Genomic DNA, 22,302 nt, shown 5'->3' on the forward strand with positions numbered 1-22,302 from the left:
ATCATAAAAAAATTGAAAACCACATAATCAAACATTTGTTCTCAGCCACATCTATCATATAGCCTTGATGCAAGTGGAGATTATTTTCACTTTATAAAAGAATTAAGTCGGTTTATACATGAAGCCAATTTTAAAGAGGAATGAGTTGTTCATGGTAGCATGTTGTTTTATCCAGCAAATACTGTTGTATACCATTCCACGTTAAGTACTGATTATGTAAATGGCAATGCAGTCCAAACAAAGAGTTTTGTCAGAGGTCATAACTTCACTGGTACTCTCAAGATCTTATCTTTTGTGGGGAGGTTTCCTACTACCTACCATGCTGTAAGTTTTTGATAGGCACATACAACGTCCACAAAAGACAATAAAGCACACAAAGATAAATTTAAAGCACATCCTGTTCTACAACTCTTCGAATTAAAGTTGCATGATTCCAATAGGAATAAAAGCTATTTTACATCAAGAAACAAATAATCACACCTTGATCTTGTACCAAAACCTATGCAAATCACAAATTAAAGTCTAACGCCTGCCTATCATTTCAGGAGCACGTGCTGAAAAGGTATCAAAACCTCAGCATCCTTCTATGGAAGGAATACAATGAGCAGATGCTGATAAGAAGCATTTTTAAACCACCACTCAGAACAGTGATACTAAATAATATTGAATAAAAATATATTTGATTTACTATTAGACTTAGCAAAAGGGATTTTAATCACATCCCTAACAGACTGAGCTTCAAAGAGATATGAACAGTACACTGAACTACAGAGGTAAATGAAGACCTGAAGAACACACCTTCTTCAATGTATTCACTTTCTCAGTGGAACAATGCAGCCCTCAGTCACAGCACTGCTGTCAGCCACCAGTCTCACAGGGTCCCATCCTTGGAATTCACCCTTCTACAGAAAGATACATCTCCTTAAGCCTGGTTTTCCACACCTCCCTGCTGTCACCGTGCATGACATCTGAATCAAAGAGAAACCATTTCTTCCATAGAAAAAAGTGCAGATGCCCCACTTAGTATGGCTGACGTTTTCCTCCCTTTCTCCCCAGCACTGTCTCAGCAAAGAACACTGGCTTCTCAACTTCCTCTCCCCATAACCAGCTTTCATCATCTAGGTTCTGTTACCCAGAGATTCTTCTCCTTTAATTCCTCTATTAGCACTTTCAGGATTTTCTTCTTTTTCCTGTTACAGCTAAGTTTGCTCAAGCAATTAATACTGTTACAAAAAGCACTGCTTCTGACAACTATTTTGGCTAACATAGCCTGCTGGAAACCCTCACCAGCTTTTGTTTTTGTTTGTTTGTTTTTCACATTGAAGACTTAGCATGATTACACATGTTAAGGCTTCCACCTAGTTCTAGATAGAATTATACCATGTCTTCTCCCATCAGAAAAGACATAATCTATCAAGATAAGGGCACCACCTCTTCAGAGACCCATTAGCTCAAGATGGCCAAACTAGAACATACTTGGCCACTGACATGACTGTGAATTATGGTCAATTTGCAAGAAAAAGTCAAACATGTTCATATGTTCATATACACATCCAGTCCCACCTGTAATTTCCCAAGCTGTGTGTCTCTCACAGGAAAGGGGCACCAATTCTTTCATTACTTATGCGCCCCTACTCCCCCCACCTTTTACCAAATAGGCTCTACATCAAGCCTGTAACTTCAGGCTGAGTAAGAACAAGAACTTTAAAAGCAAGACATGTGATACTGATTTAACACAAATGATGGGAAAACTCACCACCTCCATGCAACTGCTTTCTCCTGAAGCTAACTAAGAACTGAAATATGGCTCATTTATGCTGCCAACTGCAGTGACTCTGAATTCTGACCATCAAACACAAGACCCCAATCATGTAAGAGGACTTGTAAGACAGTGATAACAGGAAAGAGATGAATTACACATGTCAAATTGAACCACACATCTGGGGCATCAGACATGCAAGGAATTTTGAACTTTGGCTTTTCTTACTGCCCGTTACTCTCATCCACAGCAGGAAATCCCTACAATTGCTTCAAAACTTAGTGGAACAAAAATGAAGTGTCATACAGTCCACTGCAAGGCAAGAAGATTTAAGAAATCTGTGACTGTCATTAAACTCAGCCCTCAAGAATCACACATCATCATATAATCCTATAAGGCTCCGTTTTAAATATGGTGACAGCAGGACAGGACAGGGTGGGACATAACAGGTGTTTTTTTGTTTTATTTGCTGTTGTTGTTTTACTTTTGGTAGACCCGACAGCCAATCTGAGATAGGTATGTGCTCCTCATCATGTCCATAAACTAAATACGGTCAGACATTCTAAAGGTATGTTCCCTAAAAGTTTCAGGTCCCTGTCTTAATTTATGTTTCAAAGGGAACTCCTGTGGAAGGAAAAAAAAAAAAGTATTTTGTTGGCTCGGAGCAGCACTGTCATGATGGCTCCTAGATTATTCCCTCGAGGCAGACAGACTAAGTAGGAGGCTTTATCATCATTCAGGCAGATGGGTTATTAGACACATGACACCAACAATTTTAGTAGACTTGAACACGCAAGCTTGGTTTCAAGGCTGAAATACCAAAATGAATCCACTCTTGAGGAATCCTCTGTTATCAAATAGATACATTTGATAGATACCATTAGAAGTATCGCATCTACAGTGTAATGATTTAACAAAGTATTCTTATTTTTCATTCCTTTCTGAAAAGTAAGTGTAAAAGAACTGAAACAGGCACTTAAGTCCCTCTCTCTCTCTCTCTTCACAGGCTGCATCTGAATGAGGCTCCTGTCTTCTATAGTTTCAGATCTAACTCCTCACCTGAAGAGTAACAGTTATGAAAAAGCCATGAGAGTATTTTTTCTGTACTCTTCATCTTTTTGATAGTCTTCACAGCTAAAAATACTCAACATGAAATCCTTTCTTCAGAACCATTCCATTATGTTGACCCACTGTATGTACATCAGCGTTTAACATTTCTATAATATATGTACATATACAATATTTCAATTTGTAAGCTGATATTATTTAAAAAGTGCAAAATTGCTATAACTACAAAGAACTACCCACTATAAAATTCCACAGATGCCTTTAATAGAATGTACTAAGCAGCCTAACACGCATCCATCCTTTTCACCTCAAAGAGATCGACATCTTCAAAATTCACACATGAAACAGGCCCATCCACAACCTAAGCTCCTGAATCTGTTAAACTTGTAGGCTGAAAGTAGAGACTAAGAATAAGGGACAGAGAGAGAAAATTAAAGAGCTCTAGTGACTCAGAATTTAGAGACCCAGAACCTGAATCTTCTCCTGGTGGCATTTTGGAGAGTGATGAGCAAGGTACTTTGGTACTTTCCAGTTACACTACTAATCCACAGTTTTTGCCATTGTAATTTTCTCTTTTTCCACTTTTTCCAAAAAAAGTGTTTTCTCTTTTTCTCTTTTTTCTCTTTTTCCAAAAAAAAAAAAAGTCATCTTCACTTGTAACTGATTTCTAATATGAGCCCTACAATACCTAACCTCATATTTAAAATTAAGCATACATTGCTTAATAGTACTTTTTATTTTATAGGTAATAATCATCCAGTAAATTTATTATTTCTTCTATCAGACACTTGTAGTCTGATATAAGCTGCACTACAGTATGCCAATAACATACAACAGCACAATTATTTAGGGATTAAATTCCTATGGAGTCCATAAATTCCAAGACAGAAAAAATTCACATTATAACCAAATCATCACTTCTGTTCAAGAAGAGTTAAATGAATGTGTACTCTAGATACTTAGTGTGTTCTTGGAAAATGAGAGATGACCTTCACTCTTCACTCCAGTAGCAACTGGTTTATACCGTCCAGCTATGCGCACAAAGGCATTCCGTGTTTGCTTTGATTGCTTGTACATGCCAGAAGCTGATGTCATTGATAGATTAGGGCTATTGACATCGTTATCATTCTCACACAAAAACTTTATTAGCATTATAGAAGGACTGAAAGTGTGCTACCCCATTTTCTAAAAATCTTCCCCATCTGCTGCTGGATGACATACACAGATCACCTTCCCTTGCCTATTAGCTAGATATTACAGCAGGCATCTAAACTGCATGGGAAGATTCTGAATGCACCTGTCTTGCGAGCAGCTCCAGTGTTTGTAAGATAATTACTCTGGCATTGTTAACTTGCAGCAATAATCGGGAATGAAATCACCTAATAAGCCAAGTTACCTAGTAATCTAACACATTATAACAGTAACGATTGCATATAAACTTTGAACCCCCGTTAATGCCAATTAATTTCAAGAGCATTAGCACCAACGGTAAACAAGTATGAAACAGTTTAGCTAATTAAAGCTTACTACGTAATAGTCTTTTAGCTTCAATTATCATTTTTCATATTAGTCATCTGAAACAGTAATGATATCCGCCAGCTGGAAAAGTTAAGCACTTAGAACAGGGCCATCTATTCCCACAGCAACAGGTAATTGTAACAGCTTTTGAAACTATGTCATGCACTTTCCTAGGGAAACTGCTAACTAAGCCTTATCAACAGAGACAAACAGCAGATGGCAACAAATGTGCCAAGACACATTTCATCCTCCAGGAAGAGTTCAACGCAAGGCATCAGCAAAAAAGAAGCAGAGCTGGAAACATGACTTCCACAGATCTTAGCCAGCTGCTCTCTTCTGTAGCGAAAAAACACAAAAACCAAACCCAGTCAAGCAGTGATTCTCACCCTGCAGTACAGGTCTCAGATGTAGCCCATCTGCGTAGCTTTCAAGAAAACCTAGTACCAGGTGCCTCACAAGAAGGCAGCAGAAATCATTTCCCTTGTGAGAAGCTTCCTTCTCAGCCCCCATTAAAAAGGAATTTGGTCAAATACAGACACTGACTCTCAAGGCTGCGAACGATCCCAGTGAAGCCAGAACCCTGTAACTGCACGCAGACTTCTAATTCTGACAGTTGATCTCGTCTGGAAATACCCTTCGACAACTCCTCTGCTCACTGATAAAAGTACACAACCTGGAACAAATGCAGAAGCCAGGAAGTAGGACTAAAACTGTGAGAGGAAATCAGTTACCCTATTTGCAGGTTATGTTACTATTTTCAAAATGCTTTACAGTACAGCTGAATTAACATTTACGCCCCCATCACATTTAAAAGGCAGTTAAAAACCAAAACATGTAAAGGAGTTTTCTTGCACTAGGAGTATGCACAGTTTTAGGTTTTCCCCAACTCCATCTCCCCCACTATTCACTGTAAGAGCTCAAAAATGCAGAGGACAACAAGTGTTCTTTCTGCAGAACAAGTGCCAGTTTGGTGCGTTAACTCAAGTCCTACACAGCTATTGGCCAAGACAAATACCTATAATTAAAGACAAAAAAATACCTCCACGCTCTGTAAAGGCTGATTAACGGGTTAAGCATGCAAAAAGCTTCTTTTCTGTTGTTGTTTGTTTTTTAAATGAACTTTACTGTGCCATCAAAATCCAAACACCATGAAAGGTGTCTACTTCAAACACTATCTGGCAAAGCTGAGTAGTAAAAGCAGTATCGTGTCACTTTAAACTGAAAAAAAAACCAAAAACTTATGACCAAGAAGACAGAGCAAATCTGTGATGATCCATGTGCGACACAAACTATTAATAAACTATTAACTCCAAAACTCTTCACAGAGAGAAGAGCAGGCACAAAACAGGCTTTCCTCATGTTATGCCAGAAAAGGCCAGGGACAAATACTAAGTCAGTACTGATACTTGATAATTGTGATAATCTACTGCCATGCATACCTTACATGCTCTTCACTGCAAAAGAAGTTGCTTGGCTTAGCAGAGAGACTCTCCCTTATTATGCAGACCAGCTGAGCCAAAAACTATGCAGTACAGTATGGAATAACAGAAGGATCATTTCTGGAATAGTCAGATAAGTAACACTTCATACTGCTCTGCCATATCCAGATCTCTTCTGATAGATCTATTCCCTTTTTTTTTTTTTTTTAATTAAAAAAAAAAGAAAAAAAAGAAAAAAGCAACCAAGATCCCCTAGAAAAGGAAATAGCTGACATTTAATAAGCTAATATAATAAACATCAGATAGCAAATGTTTATTCCTACAATAAAAATTAATGAAAAGGAAACTGGGACAGCTGCACAGTCCAAAATTGGCACTGATTTTTCAGAGAAGGAATAGGATCCCTGAAACTATTACTAGATGGCTCAGGAATCCCTGGCAAAAAATCAAACAGTTTCTTAAAAAAAAAATTGCCGTAATTTCACACAGTATTTATGACAGACAAAGTCACACAAGCTCACACTCCAGGCTGAAATGTAAGAGACACAAATAAAAGCCACAATTTATTAATCTTCCCTCAGTCAGCATGTCAGAAGCCTATCTTACTGGGAAAGAAAAACACATCAAACAGTGCAAACTAGGTGGCTCGTTATATACGAACAATGAAACAATTATTTACTTCTAATGTTTTAAAAAAATCAAATCAAAGCTGAAGAACCCCCATCAAAGCGGTAGAGAGCAAAAGGTCTGTAACTAAAGAGAGGTGAGGGTTGAGTTTATCTGAATGAAAGAAAGAAGGCTGTATTTGCTACGCGCTTGTGAAGTAAGCCAAGATTAGGACAGAATCATCCACAGAAACCTAAAAGCAACCAAAATCATCGTGAAAGCCATTAGATCACTGTGAAGTGCAACTATGCCCGTAGCCATAGAAGGAAACGCATTCATTAAGAAATGACACAGTAGGAAGTAAGAGGAAGCAACCTGACTCTTCCCTATCAAGTGCTCAATCCCAAATATTCCAAGTACAGCTGAGAATCTTAGCAGCCTGTATAAAACTGAAGCCCGGTCCAAAAAATTAAGGAATATTGGTCCAATTTAACGAACAGAATGCAAGTTGAGAGGAAACGTCTTGTGTGACAGCTTTCCCCTGATTTTTTTTTTTAGGACTGTTGGGAAGTTTCCCACTAGGAGTACCACAACTCATTCAATTTGTACGTGTGCATATGCCAGCACAATGCACTTTTGGCAAGAGGTAGCTTTTATAATCTTCCATTCTTAGTTCAGTGAGACATTTTTTATTCCTGGATGAAGAATTTCAGTCTCCTAAATTCAGCCCCATCTTGTTACAAGTCAGAAGCATTTTTGCATGATTTACATAAAAGCATTTCCACTGAACTAAACAGCAAATGACAGATATAGTAAATGGGTTCCAGATAGCATCTAAATAGCTGTACTAATTACAACGCACAGATAGGAACATGATCCCTTATTCAAGTCCTCAGAATAACCATCTAGAACATTAAAGGGAAAAGAGCAGAAAAGACAGCAAGTAAAGGAATATACAAACAGAACAGCCAAATAAAAAACCCGCAAAAAAAAAACAACAAAAAAAAAGCCACCAACAGCAAAACATTCAGTGTAAAGAAGGTAATGTCAGCTAATTAGACACCGTAATGATCTTTCCACAATCTGTTAGAGGTGAGCAGTAGTTAATAACTCCACAGATCTCCTCCAATCCTGTAACAAGGAAGGAATGGCAGTTTCTAAATCATTATTGCTCTGTCATCCTGGACCGCTGCCAAGAACGTGGAACTTTGGGACACCTGTCAATTAACACATTCCTACTGAAGGCAGGCTCATCTTCGGGCTTTAAATCTACTAAGAATTAGTGATTACAAACAAGCAGATCAAAAAACATAATAAAATTAGAATTAGCCTCTCGAAGACCAGTCTTTGACAAAAGAACATGAAGAGCTGTCTCTGCTTTAGTAGCTATATACATATTTTGGAAGACGAGCTACATGATGTAATAGACCTTTTTCCATCTCCAGCATCTGTGGTATATAGTAGCACATGCCAAAATGACTGGCCACCTGATGGACAATTGTGTATAAGAGTCAGATCTAAAGCTTTTCTCTAATCAAAGCTTTCTGCAGGGGTTCTCAGTCTAAGTACAGGCTTCTCATTGATTTTTCTTTTCCTCCAAGATGACTACTTTTAACTCTAAGTTGAAAAATATAAAGTTATGCATTGAAGCAAAAAAACCAAAACAGTATGATACGTATTAAAACAACAAGACAAATGAGCTACTGTGATCTAAAGAAACTGACAGATTTCTGTACAAATACAGAAATTATATTTGTCTAAGTTAAAAGATGCTGATTATATGTCGAGTTCTGAGGGAGACAGGCAGAGTGAGGAGGACAAATTAAAGTTGCTGCAAAAAAAAAAAAACAAAACATCAGCTGCCATTGACTCATAGCTCGGGAGTTCAAAAATTAAAGCCAAGAAAGTTCTGGGTTCAACAATTATAATCCCAATCAGAGCAAAACCAATGGGGAGTCTACAACCCACTGGAAAACCAACCTAAGATTTCCTTGCAGCTTTCTGTCAGCCTTTCCAGCGTCAACTCCAAACCAAAATACAACAAAGCCTTTAACAGTTTGATATCCCAGGAACATCAGAAGTATCAAGGAAGAAGAATGAAGTAACACCGAAAATATTCTTTGAACTAAAGTCAACCAGAGAGAAAAGGAAATAAAATCTTAGTATGTCAGCTGTGGTAGTGCCTAATAGAATGAAGATGCAGAGAACAGTTCAAAACACCACACTGAAGGGGAAAAAAACTATCTATGGAAGCAACCATTACCACAGTTATTCCTTTTCTGGACAACTGTTCTGCAGACTCAACTTCCTTGGATAGAATCCCGTTTGTATTTGGAGGTCTTCTATACCACTATCACAGAAACCCTTTTTACGCAGGTATTTCAGGAAGCATGACCTTCAACTTCAGCAAAGCAGCTTAGCACACAATTCTGCTTTTCTGATAACTTCCAAAAGTTTAAACTCCACAATTTCTGGTCTGTTCAATTAACAAGAAATTAGACAGAATTAACTTAACAAGGCGTGATCAGTGCGAGTTCAATCAACCAAGCAATTGTTTGGCTATGACTGCCTACTCCCATCTCAGTAGCAAGCATCACCTTTGGTGGGGTTTTCTTGTTCATTTTTTAAAACAGGGCTCCTTAACCACCCTAAATTTTAAGCATTTCTCCAGTCTCATGTAATCACTAAGACTAGTACAAGCTCAGCTAGATACGTCTGCCAGGAAATAATCCCTTCGGTAAAGTTCAAATGACATTCCGACATTCCCCATTTTTGATGAGCACCGCCTTTCAGTCACACAAATGGGAAACACTTTCCCCACCACCACCCTAAAAAACCATTATTGTTTTTTTTATCTCTAAGACTGTCACCAGAAATAAAAGTCTAGACACAAGAAAAGTAAAGCGATTTGGATTTTTATTTCTTTTTTTTTTTTAATTACTATTATTTTTTAACTTCTGCTCAATTATTGAGTGTTGAAAAAGGATTTTATGGAGCAACTGTTTCCAGCGTCTTAAATCAGCAAATGCACACAGTATCAAATTGTAGACCAGATATCAACATATATAAAACTGATCTTATTCCCTGAAACCTTACCCAGTAAGTCTGACAAAGGGCATAGCCTGAAGTCAAAGACAACAGTGCCACCAGCAACATCTCCTGTCTTACATGAAGTATAACTCCTGTAGTGAAAGCATTTCAACCATTTATCACACTTTAAAATTTCAGGGGATTTATTCCATGCACTCTGACACTGCCCTCTCTCTACTACAGAAGAAGACTCAAAAAATTAGCTTATACTATCTGCCTGACTTAGAGGTTTCCTTGCATAAAACCTTGCCTGTCTACATTAGAAAATCCACACAACATACATCTCTCCTTGTTAAACTACAACTACTTTCCAATAATTCCTTGAACAAAGCAGAATTCTTGATATTTGCCAGAGCCTCCTGCACTCCAGCAAGAACTGTATTGTACCTACAGCAGTAGAGATAGTTCAAGACAATAGTTCACCTTCCACTGATGAAAAAGGTCTTGAACAAACTGTCTTATCTGTCCTATATTTCAATGCTGAAAACAGTATAAGCTGTTCACATGCACATCTTCTAAATTAAGCCAATGAATCTTGGCATAGGCCCAATGAAAGGACATACATAGAAGAGCCCACGTGACATCATCTATTCAGCAAAATTGGCATTCAAAATACACAGCTCTTTAGCTCTTCCAAAACAGCCTTCTAGGACAAATACCACTGTTTTAATGTCTTACTCCTAGCCTTCTTCACTTGAAATGAAAAGCTGCTACTCTTGCATCTGCTGGATCTAGCTGACCTTGGAAATAAATCTCATTATAAATTAAAGCAACATCTAAAGGTGATAAAACAGTGTCAGTTGAAACGAATCCCCGGACATCATCTAATCCAGCCTTCTTCCCAAGAGATGGCTACAACTGTCTGGTACAAGGCACCATGGGAAGAGTCTGGCTTCTTCTTGATAGTCCCTTTTAAGCTTTCGGCCACTACTATTTGTTCTTTTCTTAAGCTTTTTCCCTACAGACTGAAAAAACCCAGCTCTAAGCCTCTCCCTCCATATATCACGGTTGGATCATCACTACGACCCTCAAACCATTAGCAGAAAACAGCAGGTCTCCTAGGCTCAAAGTAGTATTCATTCAGGAGGATAAATAATAAATCATGTAGCTGTGTATGGAGCAAGAAGCTTGCAATAAAGTCTGTGTCACAACAGGGAGCTTCTGCATAGAAAGAAAAGTTCCCAGAAAATACATGAGAATTTTGATTACAAGACCAAAGTGCCATGTTTTTGACGGGCAGTATGAATACTTCAGTCTTGTGGGAAATAGTTACTTCAGTTAGATCATTTTTCTATACTCTTAGGAGTACAGGAGTACTTGAGAAGGAAAATTATCTTCTCCTCTAATTGGTAGTCTCTTATATTTTGAAAATTTGATTAGCATCCAGGTACTCTAAAACACGGTTCCTACATAAGGCCAATGTCCAATTTAATATAAATGAGGCAATATTACCTTGAAGAACAACCAGTTTAGAAGTGGTATTGTGTAAAGCTCTTGTATCCTTCTTTAATGAGGCATCTCTATGCCAATATCTGAAGAGAACCACAAAAGGATCCCTCTTTTAAATCTCATAATTCCTGTTTAGTCCTACCTAGAATTCAATAATTTCTTCAACTAAAGCTTAAGTACAGCAAACTCTTTGGAGACTTACTGCATACTTTCCAGATAGTACCGGACGTAAAGACACACCTCTACCTTTCCTGATTAGAAGCTACCAGCTCTCACCCAACACATGGCTTCTACAAGGGCACAGTGTTACATTTCAGATCTCTGAATAATTTGCCAGAGGCTTTGCTCTTCAGCATCTCCTTGTACTGTGGCTTTCACTTTTACCACAATTTTGAGTGAGGCATACCTTCTTGCTACCTAGGCAGTCAGGTTAAGATAAGATTCAAGTAAAAGCAGTATACTTTTGCATCATGAGAGTAAAATAGAAGAGAGGAAACCATAGGAGAAAACAAAAATACAGAAGGAAAAAAAACAAGTAAAAACCTTGCGTGTTCATCCTATTAACACTAACCCAACAGTTCCACAGTCAGGTGTTAGCTGGAAAAAGGATGGTGATGCTTGACCCCTTGTAACTCATGCTGAGTCTGCCGCCGATTTCTGACCTTCTCCTTTCTACCACCCCTAAGAGCACGCAGTGAGTCACTGAGTCATTGGTACAACAAAAATCAATTTGGTAGAGTTAGTTTTCAAGTCAGATCACCAGGCTGAGCCAACTCACCATGTGGCTGTGAAATTGCTGGAACCCATCCACAGAAATAAGCAGTCAGGAAGGGAGAGGCACCACACCTTTGGTGACAGCACAATCTTAAAATAAGCAGTCATGAAAAAGAAAGTCTATTCATCTGACTTGCTGTACATCTCACATCTGATCAATCTTCCTAAGCATTACTCAGTGAACATCCATAATATAAACCCTTTCTGTTCATTAAAGAAAAACAAAACCCAAAATAAAGTAAAATTTCTCCTCCAGACTAATTTCCTTTTCACAGAGGGTATTCTGATCATTCTTTTTAACTGAAACATTTCGTTTCCTCTCTTTGGAGATACAGAAGTCTTTATCAGACCAGATGTCATCTCATGTACTTGACTTAGAATAATAATATTCAATTTCAACAAACGTTAAGATGTTCCATAATTTTTCTAGTACTGAGCACTCAGTTTGCATTTTCAGATTCTAAGCAGCCTCTCCCCTGAAATGTCTGTTGTAACTTGTTTTGGATATTAGAATGCAAAATAATACGCACAGCTTTACTGCTGGATCACAGTTGCATCTGTAATGATAAATTTAACAGCGACCACTGAATTTACCCCAAAAGCTTCCATTTAGAGATAGAGAAATAGTGCAACAATTTAGCACTGCTTCTCGTAAGATTTCAGCTTGCTGTTTTCACATTTAAAAGCATGCGAGAAAGTCTTTACCCATACTTTTGTTATCAGGTTCCAAGTCTTTCAAAAATGTTATGTTGATAATATATTCCTTGTCTAAATATAGAAGGTATACTTAGATGAAAATTTCGGAGGATCCTTTCCCTCATTTAACATTCCTCTTTCTCCCATACTACAACATGGAAGAAACCAGCTATTTGACAGTTGCCCCACTCACATGACAGCTCACGCAAACTGCATAAGCGAGGCCTTAGAAGTAATAATGAAAAAGTATCTGATGATCATTTTCCTCATTTGAACAGGACTTCGTAAAAAAAAATTGCGAAGAAAGAGATACCTGGATTTTTTCACAGAAGCCAATTACAACAGACAGTGATTAACCTACTTGCATACCCTTGCTTTATTATTATTTTTTTTAATGAGCTCATCTTTCTCCACTTCGTCTTTCTCCTCCCTCAGCCATTCTTTCCCCAGACTGCTGCAATAACATGCTTTTATTCATTCCTTTTGACTGCCAGGGCCTTAAACTAATTATTAACTGAGAATGTATCTAAGGATCTGAATGAGAAAGTTGGAATTAACCCAACTGCCTTTCTCACCTTTTTATTTTGCACACTGTAACAGCTGATCTACCTGCTAACACTGCCGAAAATAGTAAATGTGTGATTTTCCTTTCAAAAGCAAGTTTGGTGGCCACTTGAGCAAAAACGTGCAACAGCAAATAATAACATAGAAAAAAAAAGAAAGTAACTGAAAAAAGCCACAATTTTGAGTGATAGCCATTAGCAACGACGCTGACTACATATAACATTGTCTCAACAGCTTTGCTGTAAGAAAATCCCTCAGCGGAGGGCATCCTGAGTTTGGGAAATGGGACAACTGACACTCCATCAAAAGACTTGTCCTTTAAAGAGGCTAAAAAGGCATGACCTTACACTGCCTGCAAGTGCAGAGCTGGCTGGTTGTACAACACCGACTCATCTTGTTTCCAGTTGTTAAATTACATTAAAGGACAGCTAAAAATACATTAAATATTTTCCTATTACTTTTCCATGTAAGCAACTGCTGTAGTTACAGCAAGAGCAATGTCCGGGCAAACGCTTAGTAACAGGGAGGGGGGAAAGTCCAGAACCGTTCCAATGCATTCTAGATCAATAATGTAACATTTGGATTTCAAATGCAATTTTTTTTCCTATTTTTAGCTTTAGATTTGTTCTATGAACAAGAACTAGAGCATTTCTAATAATCGAAATAGGAAAACTTTTTTTTTCCCCTAAAACATTCATTTCTTTTCCCAAAACATTTAGCAGACCTGAACTATGGTTTTCACTCCCTCCCACTCCAGACTTTTGCTTTTTTTTTTCCTCCCAAAGTATACTGAAATTTGCCCAGTCTGCCTGTGCTATATAACATATTCAATTCACAGAAATTTCATATTGATATGTCCCATCCCCCTGGCTGAAGATTACCCACAATTGAAAAAAAATAAACAAGGAAGATGCATCCGGAAAAAAACCTGTATAATCGATATTTAAAGCACTTTGTGACAAAAGAGAAAATCTTAATTGATTAATGATCTCAAGGTCTCTATCGCCATCTAGTGAAAAATTACTACCACTGCTACTCTATCCAGATAAATTAAATCTCACTCAATGGAATCAAACGCACTAATTTATCCCCTAGATCCAGACTACATACAACCCCAGATGTAAGACTTCCCTACATTTCTCATTCCATGTAGTAAGGCGTGCAAGGGTCAAGCACCAAGACTGACTGATGAGTACTGAGCTCTTATGGGAAATTCTATCAAAGTTTCATACATCACACTGCCCCAACATGATGATCAGTTTTTATAAATGACATTCTTTCTACACTGTATATAACAATTCTGCCATTAAACTGAAAAGATCACGTCGTACACCATCATAGATTAAAAGTTCTTAAAATAGCAATGTGTAATCACAACAGTTTGTAGTCAAAATAAGGAACTTTCTGGTAGTTCCATGACATTTTGTGCATTGGCATAACCAAATCACAAACCAGTTACAGACCATGAGGAGCAATATAAAGCACTCAGTATTATGCATTTGCAGTACTCAGTTCTCCTATAGTCTTCAGTCATACAATTACAAAGCACCAGTTTAAGAAATTCAAAGCTCATTCACTCTCAGCTACATCAAAACTTAATGCTATAGTCAGCTTCAACAACTTAAAACATGAAATGTACATTCTCTGCTTTAAATGAATCTGACAACACTTACAATTGAACTGTAGTTCTGCAAAGGAAATATTAATTTCACTTCAACCTATACAGGATTTTTCGCACTCAGACATCTGCATTAGAGACATCTACAAATTCACCTGCATTTGCTCAGGCCACTACAAAAAATATTTATATATATAATATTTATGTATAATTATTATAACATTGCAATAATAATATATTTATGATTATAAACATAAAGGCCATTAAAGTTTAGAACAATAATATCTTTCCTGTAACAATTATTTTTCAATTTACCTTTCCATACGGAAGAGCCAAATCTCCCAATACTTAACATTGACCAATTTTATATTAGCATTTAGGGTAATCTGAATAATCTGAAGTTACAGAGTAACATTTTTCCTAGATTAAATATTCCAACTCATAAAAACAAGTTGGAAAACTAAGGTGACATCTTGTGACACCTTTTACAGCACAAACTACTACTTGCGGAATAAGGAACTAACAAAGCTGTATCTGTTTATTAATTACCCACTCATAAAAGCAAGGTTTTGTAACAGAATGTATACGTGTTTCATCAGAGACTATTATACTTCCACAGCAGCACAAAACTACTCAAGTTTTCAGAAGTTTGTTATCTCCACAGGATCCAGAGTGCTAGGACAAAAAGATAACTTCAGCTCTATAGGAGGGGCTCGACTAGACAGAAGAGGCCTGCCAAGATAGCAATGTCCCGCTGATTTCAGCATTAGTGCTGGCAGATGTAGTCTGGCTCCTGCTTACCTTTGTAGGAACCTCTGTGCTGTGCTCCCAGCAGACCCAACTCACAGAGCTACTTTTAGAACTCACCAAGGACAAGACACTTTCAGCCAATGCTGTGCCAACATATTAAGTTCTTCCTCAAACTCAGACCAACTACAAAACTGTAGATGCAAATGCGTGGTAAAGCCTTGCAGAATGCAAGCTCAGGCCTAGTACCACCAAAATTTAAGAGGTATGAAATCCCTTTGAACCAAAAAAAAAAAAATCAATTAAGTAAAATAAAGCATCTCAAATGTTCCCTAGTGCATATTCTATAATCTATTTCTGATTTTCCTCACCACACAGTAACCCATTTTACCATTACTTTGGAACACCCAGATTGGATGGGGCCTTGAGCATCCTGATCTACTGGAAGGCATCCCTGCCCATGGCATGGTGTTAGAACTAAATGACCATTAATGTCCCTTCCAACCCAAACCACTCTGTGATTCTATAACTGTGATGCAGGAACACTGGAATTGGATGCACTGCTATCCTGTAAGTCACAGACAACTGAGAACAAACAGTATGTGCTACTAAGAAGTAATTTTCTATCTTAACAGAGAAGCAAAAGGCTCCAGTATCTATACTACACCTTGTTTGTGACAGGTGCTCAACATGACTAATGGAGAACCAAATTAATTAATTAATTAAAATTCAGGAAACATAAACTATGAAATATACAGCAGCTACTCTTCATGCCAGTCTTGTAGACAAATACAACAGAAACATCCCTTCTGCCAAAAAGATAAAATTTCCTTATAGAAAATGTCAACATTAGAATTCACATGGAAGCATAACTCATTTACAGCAATCAAAGCTGGAAATCATTTCCTCGTTAAATGCCTTTAGGGTTAAACATGTAGGTTAAGTAAATCCTGGAAGGACAGCAGATGTGAGGTTACCCCAGAGAACTGTTCAGAAGGGAAAAATCTGAAAAAATAAAGACGTGTTACTAGAAACACTACACCCATCAGCTGTGAGTCATAAATGCACCTACAGCAAGGATAGCTGCACTCTTAATTCACAAGAGTCACAGGCCTCTGAACACTGACACGAGCTCTTCCATCTTCCCGATCAACTAAAAGATGCAAACCTTCATTTTAAAGAACAAACAGGTTTTGAAAGTAAGGCCCTAATATATAATCCATTGGCACCAGGGGATTAATCAGCACTGTCACAAACTCAGGGTTTCAGGCAACATACCAAGGCACGAGACAGACTGACCAAAGACAAGCTCATCCAAAGTTGATGTGTACCACTGAATCAAAGACCAATGCATGAAGCAGAACTGGAAACTCATGGAAAATGTGCAAACAGTCCTGATTTTTCTTTTCCTTTTTTTTTTTCCCCCCCATAATCAAGTCTGATGAAACCAAAGCAATTAAACACATACAAAAAAAGAAAAAAACAGCTCAAGCTAGAGTTTCCACTTGTCTGAATTTGAGACAGTTATCTCATTCTTTCCCAAACTCCAAATTCCTTTTTTCTTCTCAAATGCAGTACAGGAAAAATTAAAACAACAGTTCCAAAACTAAAATTAGGTTTGAAAACAAGTGAAGACCACTACCCTGTTCAAAGGAGGTACTTAAATTAAGGTACACGTGTTCACAATATGTTTAATGACTTACCTCTCTCCCTTTATGCGTCACCAAAGCAGCCAAAGGCTTGGCATAGAATCTGCTGTAGGAAAATCCTAGGCAGCCATACATACTGTTAGCGGTGAGTTTCAAAGCTTTCTGTCTGATATCATACTGAAAAGAAACATAACCAGCAAAAATGATACAACCAGAGCCAACAGAGAGCAGAACTTAATCTTCAAAATTACATTCACAGCTTTTTATATAGTCTGCAGCAATGATGGGCTCCAAGAAAAGCACATTACAATCACTGCTCACTACTAATCATCCCTATTCTGCAAGGCTGATCAGTGCACTTAAGGGGAGTGGAAGGAAAATCAAAGGAGTTCCATAAAACACACCTGTAAATAAAGGTCAGGATTTAAGTCTGGCTGTTTCATTAACTGCTTAACTTGGCGTCTTCTCTCCACAAGTTTCCTGATTTCTTTAGGTAGAATTCCCATTTCCAGAGAAGGGTCCGGAAGCTCTGGAATTTCTTCCTCTTCTTCCACCTGTCGAACAACCATCAGTGCTTATCATTTTGTGCTCAAAAGTTAGGTTTTAGTGTGCTAAGTGAACAGCTTTGCCAAAAGGGGACAATAAAAACAACACGGCTCATATCTGCTCATATCCACCTGTGTGCAAGAGCATCCAAGCCCATGCTTGTTTACAACAGCAGGCACAGAAGGGCTTTTTTCTGTAGTATTTGACTACACCACCTGGTCCCTGCTGGGGCCAGGGACTAAGCCTGTCTCTGTCATGAGGCAATCCAACAGAAACATGGACCTGTAGCAGTGAGATTTTTTTTACTTTTATATACATATGAGTGTGTGAAAGAGATACAATTGGTATGAGTAAAAGTATACGCACAAGCAATCCTTTCCTTGCTGAACTAATACGACTTTTTTTTTATTCTTTCCTAAGTATTTTTGGCCTTCTGAGCTGTAAAATGGAGCACATGATCTGAGGAACTGAATCTGAACACAGTAATTGACAAAACGGAAATCAACGGTAATAACAGAATGAAAACCCCACCCCAAGCAACTCTAACACAGCAAAAGAACAACCCGACAGAAAGCACACATTCTTCCTATTAGCATATGTGAAGAAATGATTGTTCAGCAAAAGTGCAAAGATATTTCAAGCGTAATGGAAGAGAGAGAAACACACAAAGAGTAACAGAAACACTATAAGGCTGGCACTCGAGTAAAGCAGATTAAAAAGAAACTTAACAAGAAATGACATTAAAGCTTGATTCAATATCATGACATGAGAGAATCAAAATGAGCTGCTTCAATTTGAAGCACAATTAAGAAAGAGGAATAAATTCACAGCAAGTTTGGGGAAATACAATGGAAGAACTCCACACACTTTTCTCCTCGTTTCTGCTGTGGCACTGGTATTTTATTTGTTATGAGACTAAGTCTCATAACTACTTATGGACAACACACTTATTCCAGCCAGTGAGCCGATCTCAGTTAAAAATAAAAGCCTCAGGTTTAACCTTTAGACCTGACAAGCTCACTCCCTCAGTTTAAGCACAGCTCCAGCAACAACTGTGCCACGCAGCTGAGAAAAGGAACACAGGCAGCCATGGACAGGCCATGGCCAACACAGCTGCTGAGAAAACAGTACATAGAAGGATGTCTTCATGAAGTTCTTCAGTTGCATTTAATATGGTTTAGCGCTTTCTTAAACAGTGAGAATTTCAGCAAAGCTGGTCTTGCAGTTGACATACTCACAGCAGTGCTCCCTGACACACATCCAAGACATACTGCCCTGGAGTCTAATAGAAGGTGGTTTTATTATATTCCTTCCTCAAGCATGAGACTTGTATCTCCCTTCGCTATGGCACATTTTATGAATTCTACAGCAACATAACTTTAAGGCGCTTCTACCAAGGTATGAAGAAATGGGCCAGTGAGCTGAGAAACTGCTAGAAGAACACGGGTCTGAAAAGGACCAACGGTGCCAGACTTAAAAATCTTGCTTCATAAGGATACCAAATTAGAAAATGATAGATTTTATTTAGATAGGAGATAACTAACCAAGACACTAAAGAAGTATAACTGAAATGAAGATGGCATATATACTATACCCCAAACCGAAACTTACTATGATGCATCTTTAAACAAGCCTCCTTTTTTGTAAGCGTGAAAAGAAAATAATAAAGGAGCCAAACAGTGAATAAGAACAATTTCTTAAAAAGCTAATTCACAAAAAACATGCTGAAATTAAGGCAGTCACAAGTTAAAGCAGACAAACCTCTGCCCTTTTCTGTGCTTCTGATGACAGTCGCTGCACTGTGGTAAAGCAGATGTTAAACTCCTGGATAATTGATGGGTACAAGCTGTTGAAGTCGAGAAGCAAAATAAACTTGTCATAAAAACCTAAAACAGAGTTTAAAACAAAAGGTATGATTATTCAGTCTCAGTGAGGACTTCATCCAGCCCCAAAATTCATATGTAAGTGACGGTAAAACATCGCATCTCATTTCTGTAGTACATTTCCGTACCACAAATCCCTTGCAATAGCTGTTGAGATGTATCATACCCATTGCAAACAGCTGTCAGAAGTGGAACGATCCAACTCTATTAACTCATCAGAGTTGAACAGATAGCTTCTGTGTTACTATAGGACACTAGTACAGCTTTCCCCACATAGAGGAGAAACTGAAAGAAAACTTACGTGTCCATTAGAAATGTATATACGGATATATACGTCTGAATTCCTCTCAAGAGCTTAATCTTCTTACAGAAAGCTAAGAAAAGAAGCTTCCCAAGAGTTAGTAACTCCAAAATCTATGCTGGGAATTGTATTATACTGAAAAAGAAACAGCAAGTCGACACCAAATTCCTGCAAGATACATACACTCTCCATTGCAGTCTCTCTATATTAACATATTCTACCTGTCTCTAACCTCATAGAAGAAAGGAAATTGCAACATCTTACCGACTTTGGGATCCAAGACTAAGCCCCCAGCATATGCTGCTTTCTTTTTCCCTATCTTTGATTTATTCTGATCTTCAAAATCTTCATCTTCATCCACCTATATTTGACATTTTCAAGTCATTATCTGGTCTCCAAAATTTCTATACTGTTAGAGGAGTTATTCTTGACAAATCAAATACAAAATTGAGCGCCACTGCATACAGTTCCCTTTAAAATACACTCAAAACATGCTATTTTCATCATGACCTTTATTAAAGCTCTCAGCATCTCAAAACAGAATTCAAGCCAACTTATAGGGGAACAAATTGATCACAAGAGATTACCAAGACTGAAGGAATTGTTATCATTCACTATAGCTCTACTCTGTATTTTCTCGCTGTTTGTAAACATAGACAGCAAGAAAAAAAATCAACTCATGACCCACAAGAAGTATCTTTGCCAATTAAAATCAAAATAAGTTTTTTGGAAGTAACAACAACGAGCTTTAATTAAGCAAATAAAAACAGTATTACTGACTTAAAGAGTATTTTGCTATTTGTTTCACTGCGTTAAGAACTTTTCTTTGAAGGGTTCAAAGCTCTTGTGAACCAATTAAAATTCAAGCACTGCTTTGATGCAGTGATACAAACAAAAGTACTTCTTATTCTGAAATATTCTATTGAATTTACTTAAAAGTAAAAAGCAAAAAATAGTGAAAGAAATGCATTCTGAAATTCTAATGCAGTTGCTAATAAATATATAGATGTTTCTGTAAATATATTGCAATGGCATCATTCAGATAATTTTTTTCTTAAACATCGTTGGATCTTTCACCCACATTCTCCAACCATACACCTTATAAAACATACTCGAAGAACTGTTTGTCAGTAAAAGTTTTCCTTAACCATAGAGTAAGAATACATCCATTAATCAACATAGCCTGTCTTGTGTAATATTCTCCTGCAAGCAACTATTCGGCTCAATTCAAACTGAAAGATGAACTGAGTTTCTATACATTTGTGATACACTGAGAAAGGTGATACAACGTGCCTTTCAAACAAACATTTCTTTACTGTCAAGTGGGCAAAAACCTTTTTTGAATTAATCCTAAATTGTAAAGTTAAGTTATATCTAAAACGGGGTGTTTGTGCTATGTTCTCAGTGACCAATGGTCAAAAGAATGCTACTTTTTCTTTTTAATATGAATTCCCAAAGGAAAAAAACAACTCACCAGCTTCTGTAGAGGCTTTTTAAAAACTTGTTTGTCTGGGACTATGTAGTCCTTTTCATAAAATGCATGAAGCAGTAAGAACTCATTGCGTTCAGAACGTCCACCCATCATTGTCCTCGACTACATAGAGGGGAAAGAAAATTAATAGCAAAGCATAGAAAACAAACATTGGTGTGCAAATATAAACTAAGAAGTTTCTTTCAACTATTTTAAGTTCACCTAGCATTATTATTACGCTGCATCGTTAGCAAAGACAAAGCTCAAATGTAATCATGTTATGGAAGTTTTAGTATTTGATTGAATTATCAAACTCTCACTCACTATGACAAAAAACAGTACTGTATATTCTGAATTGGTGCTTATAACTGAAAACTAGCAATAAAACACAGAAAAAAAACAGCACGAAATTTGTGGAAGAAAAGAGAGGGGGGAAAAAGTCATAAAAGCGTACCATAACATTTCCAGAGATGTTTGTAATCTGTAGGGCTAGTGGCAGAACATTCAGCTCGCACATGATCTGAAGAATGAACTTGGCATCTGTCCAGGTGTTTTCCAGCATGAACAGTAAGTGAGGAGAATCGCTGGAAAAAGAAGTGGAACGTCCCGTTAAAGTAAAATCAATCTTGTATACTACACGGAACACATCTGGTACTTTTAGGACACCTGCATTGAATTAAATAATAATTTAACTTTTAACGACAAGAAAATAATTAAAAATATATATAGTTTGCATATCCTAGTAGTGTATCTAAAATCAAGTCTCACAAATCAATTTGCACTGCACACACAATCATAGAATTCAAGAATCACCAAGGTTAGAAAAGACCTCCAAAATGAACTAATCCAACTATCCACCTACCACCAATATTTCCCCACTAATCACATCCCTTTGTACCACACCTACATAGTCTTTGAACACCTCCAGGGACAAGTGACTCTTTCACCTCCCTGGGCAGCCTGCGCCAGCACCTCCCCACTCTTTCAGAGAATAAATTTCTCCTAGTATCCAGCTTGAATCTCCCCGGTGGAACCTGAGCCCATTCCCTTTTATCCTATCACAGTCACCCAGGAGAAAATGCAGACGGACCCCAACCACAAGCTTGCCACAACCTCTTTTCAGG

At 37.6% G+C, this 22,302-nt stretch overlaps 1 protein-coding gene and 1 non-coding gene across 4 annotated transcripts in view; both read right to left on the minus strand.

Moving 5' to 3' along the window:
• Window positions 1-22,302, minus strand: part of POLA1 (DNA polymerase alpha 1, catalytic subunit) — a 191,627-nt gene that overhangs the window by 137,791 nt on the left and 31,534 nt on the right. For all 3 annotated transcript variants that reach the window (XM_015302675.4, XM_015302671.4, XM_040669778.2), the window contains exons 21-26: window positions 21,633-21,762; window positions 21,182-21,301; window positions 19,972-20,068; window positions 19,285-19,409; window positions 17,382-17,531; window positions 17,032-17,154 (exon numbers count right to left, since the gene is read on the minus strand). In XM_015302675.4, the coding sequence (XP_015158161.2) occupies window positions 17,032-17,154; window positions 17,382-17,531; window positions 19,285-19,409; window positions 19,972-20,068; window positions 21,182-21,301; window positions 21,633-21,762 (745 nt within the window). The remainder of the gene's footprint in view (window positions 1-17,031; window positions 17,155-17,381; window positions 17,532-19,284; window positions 19,410-19,971; window positions 20,069-21,181; window positions 21,302-21,632; window positions 21,763-22,302) is intronic.
• On the minus strand, window positions 19,584-19,714 carry LOC112531632. Its single transcript, XR_003073527.1, has one exon. It is a non-coding gene; the product is annotated as a small Cajal body-specific RNA 24 (non-coding RNA).

Source organism: Gallus gallus, chromosome 1 (genome assembly GCF_016699485.2).
Source record: "Gallus gallus isolate bGalGal1 chromosome 1, bGalGal1.mat.broiler.GRCg7b, whole genome shotgun sequence".
Lineage (NCBI taxonomy): Eukaryota > Metazoa > Chordata > Aves > Galliformes > Phasianidae > Gallus > Gallus gallus.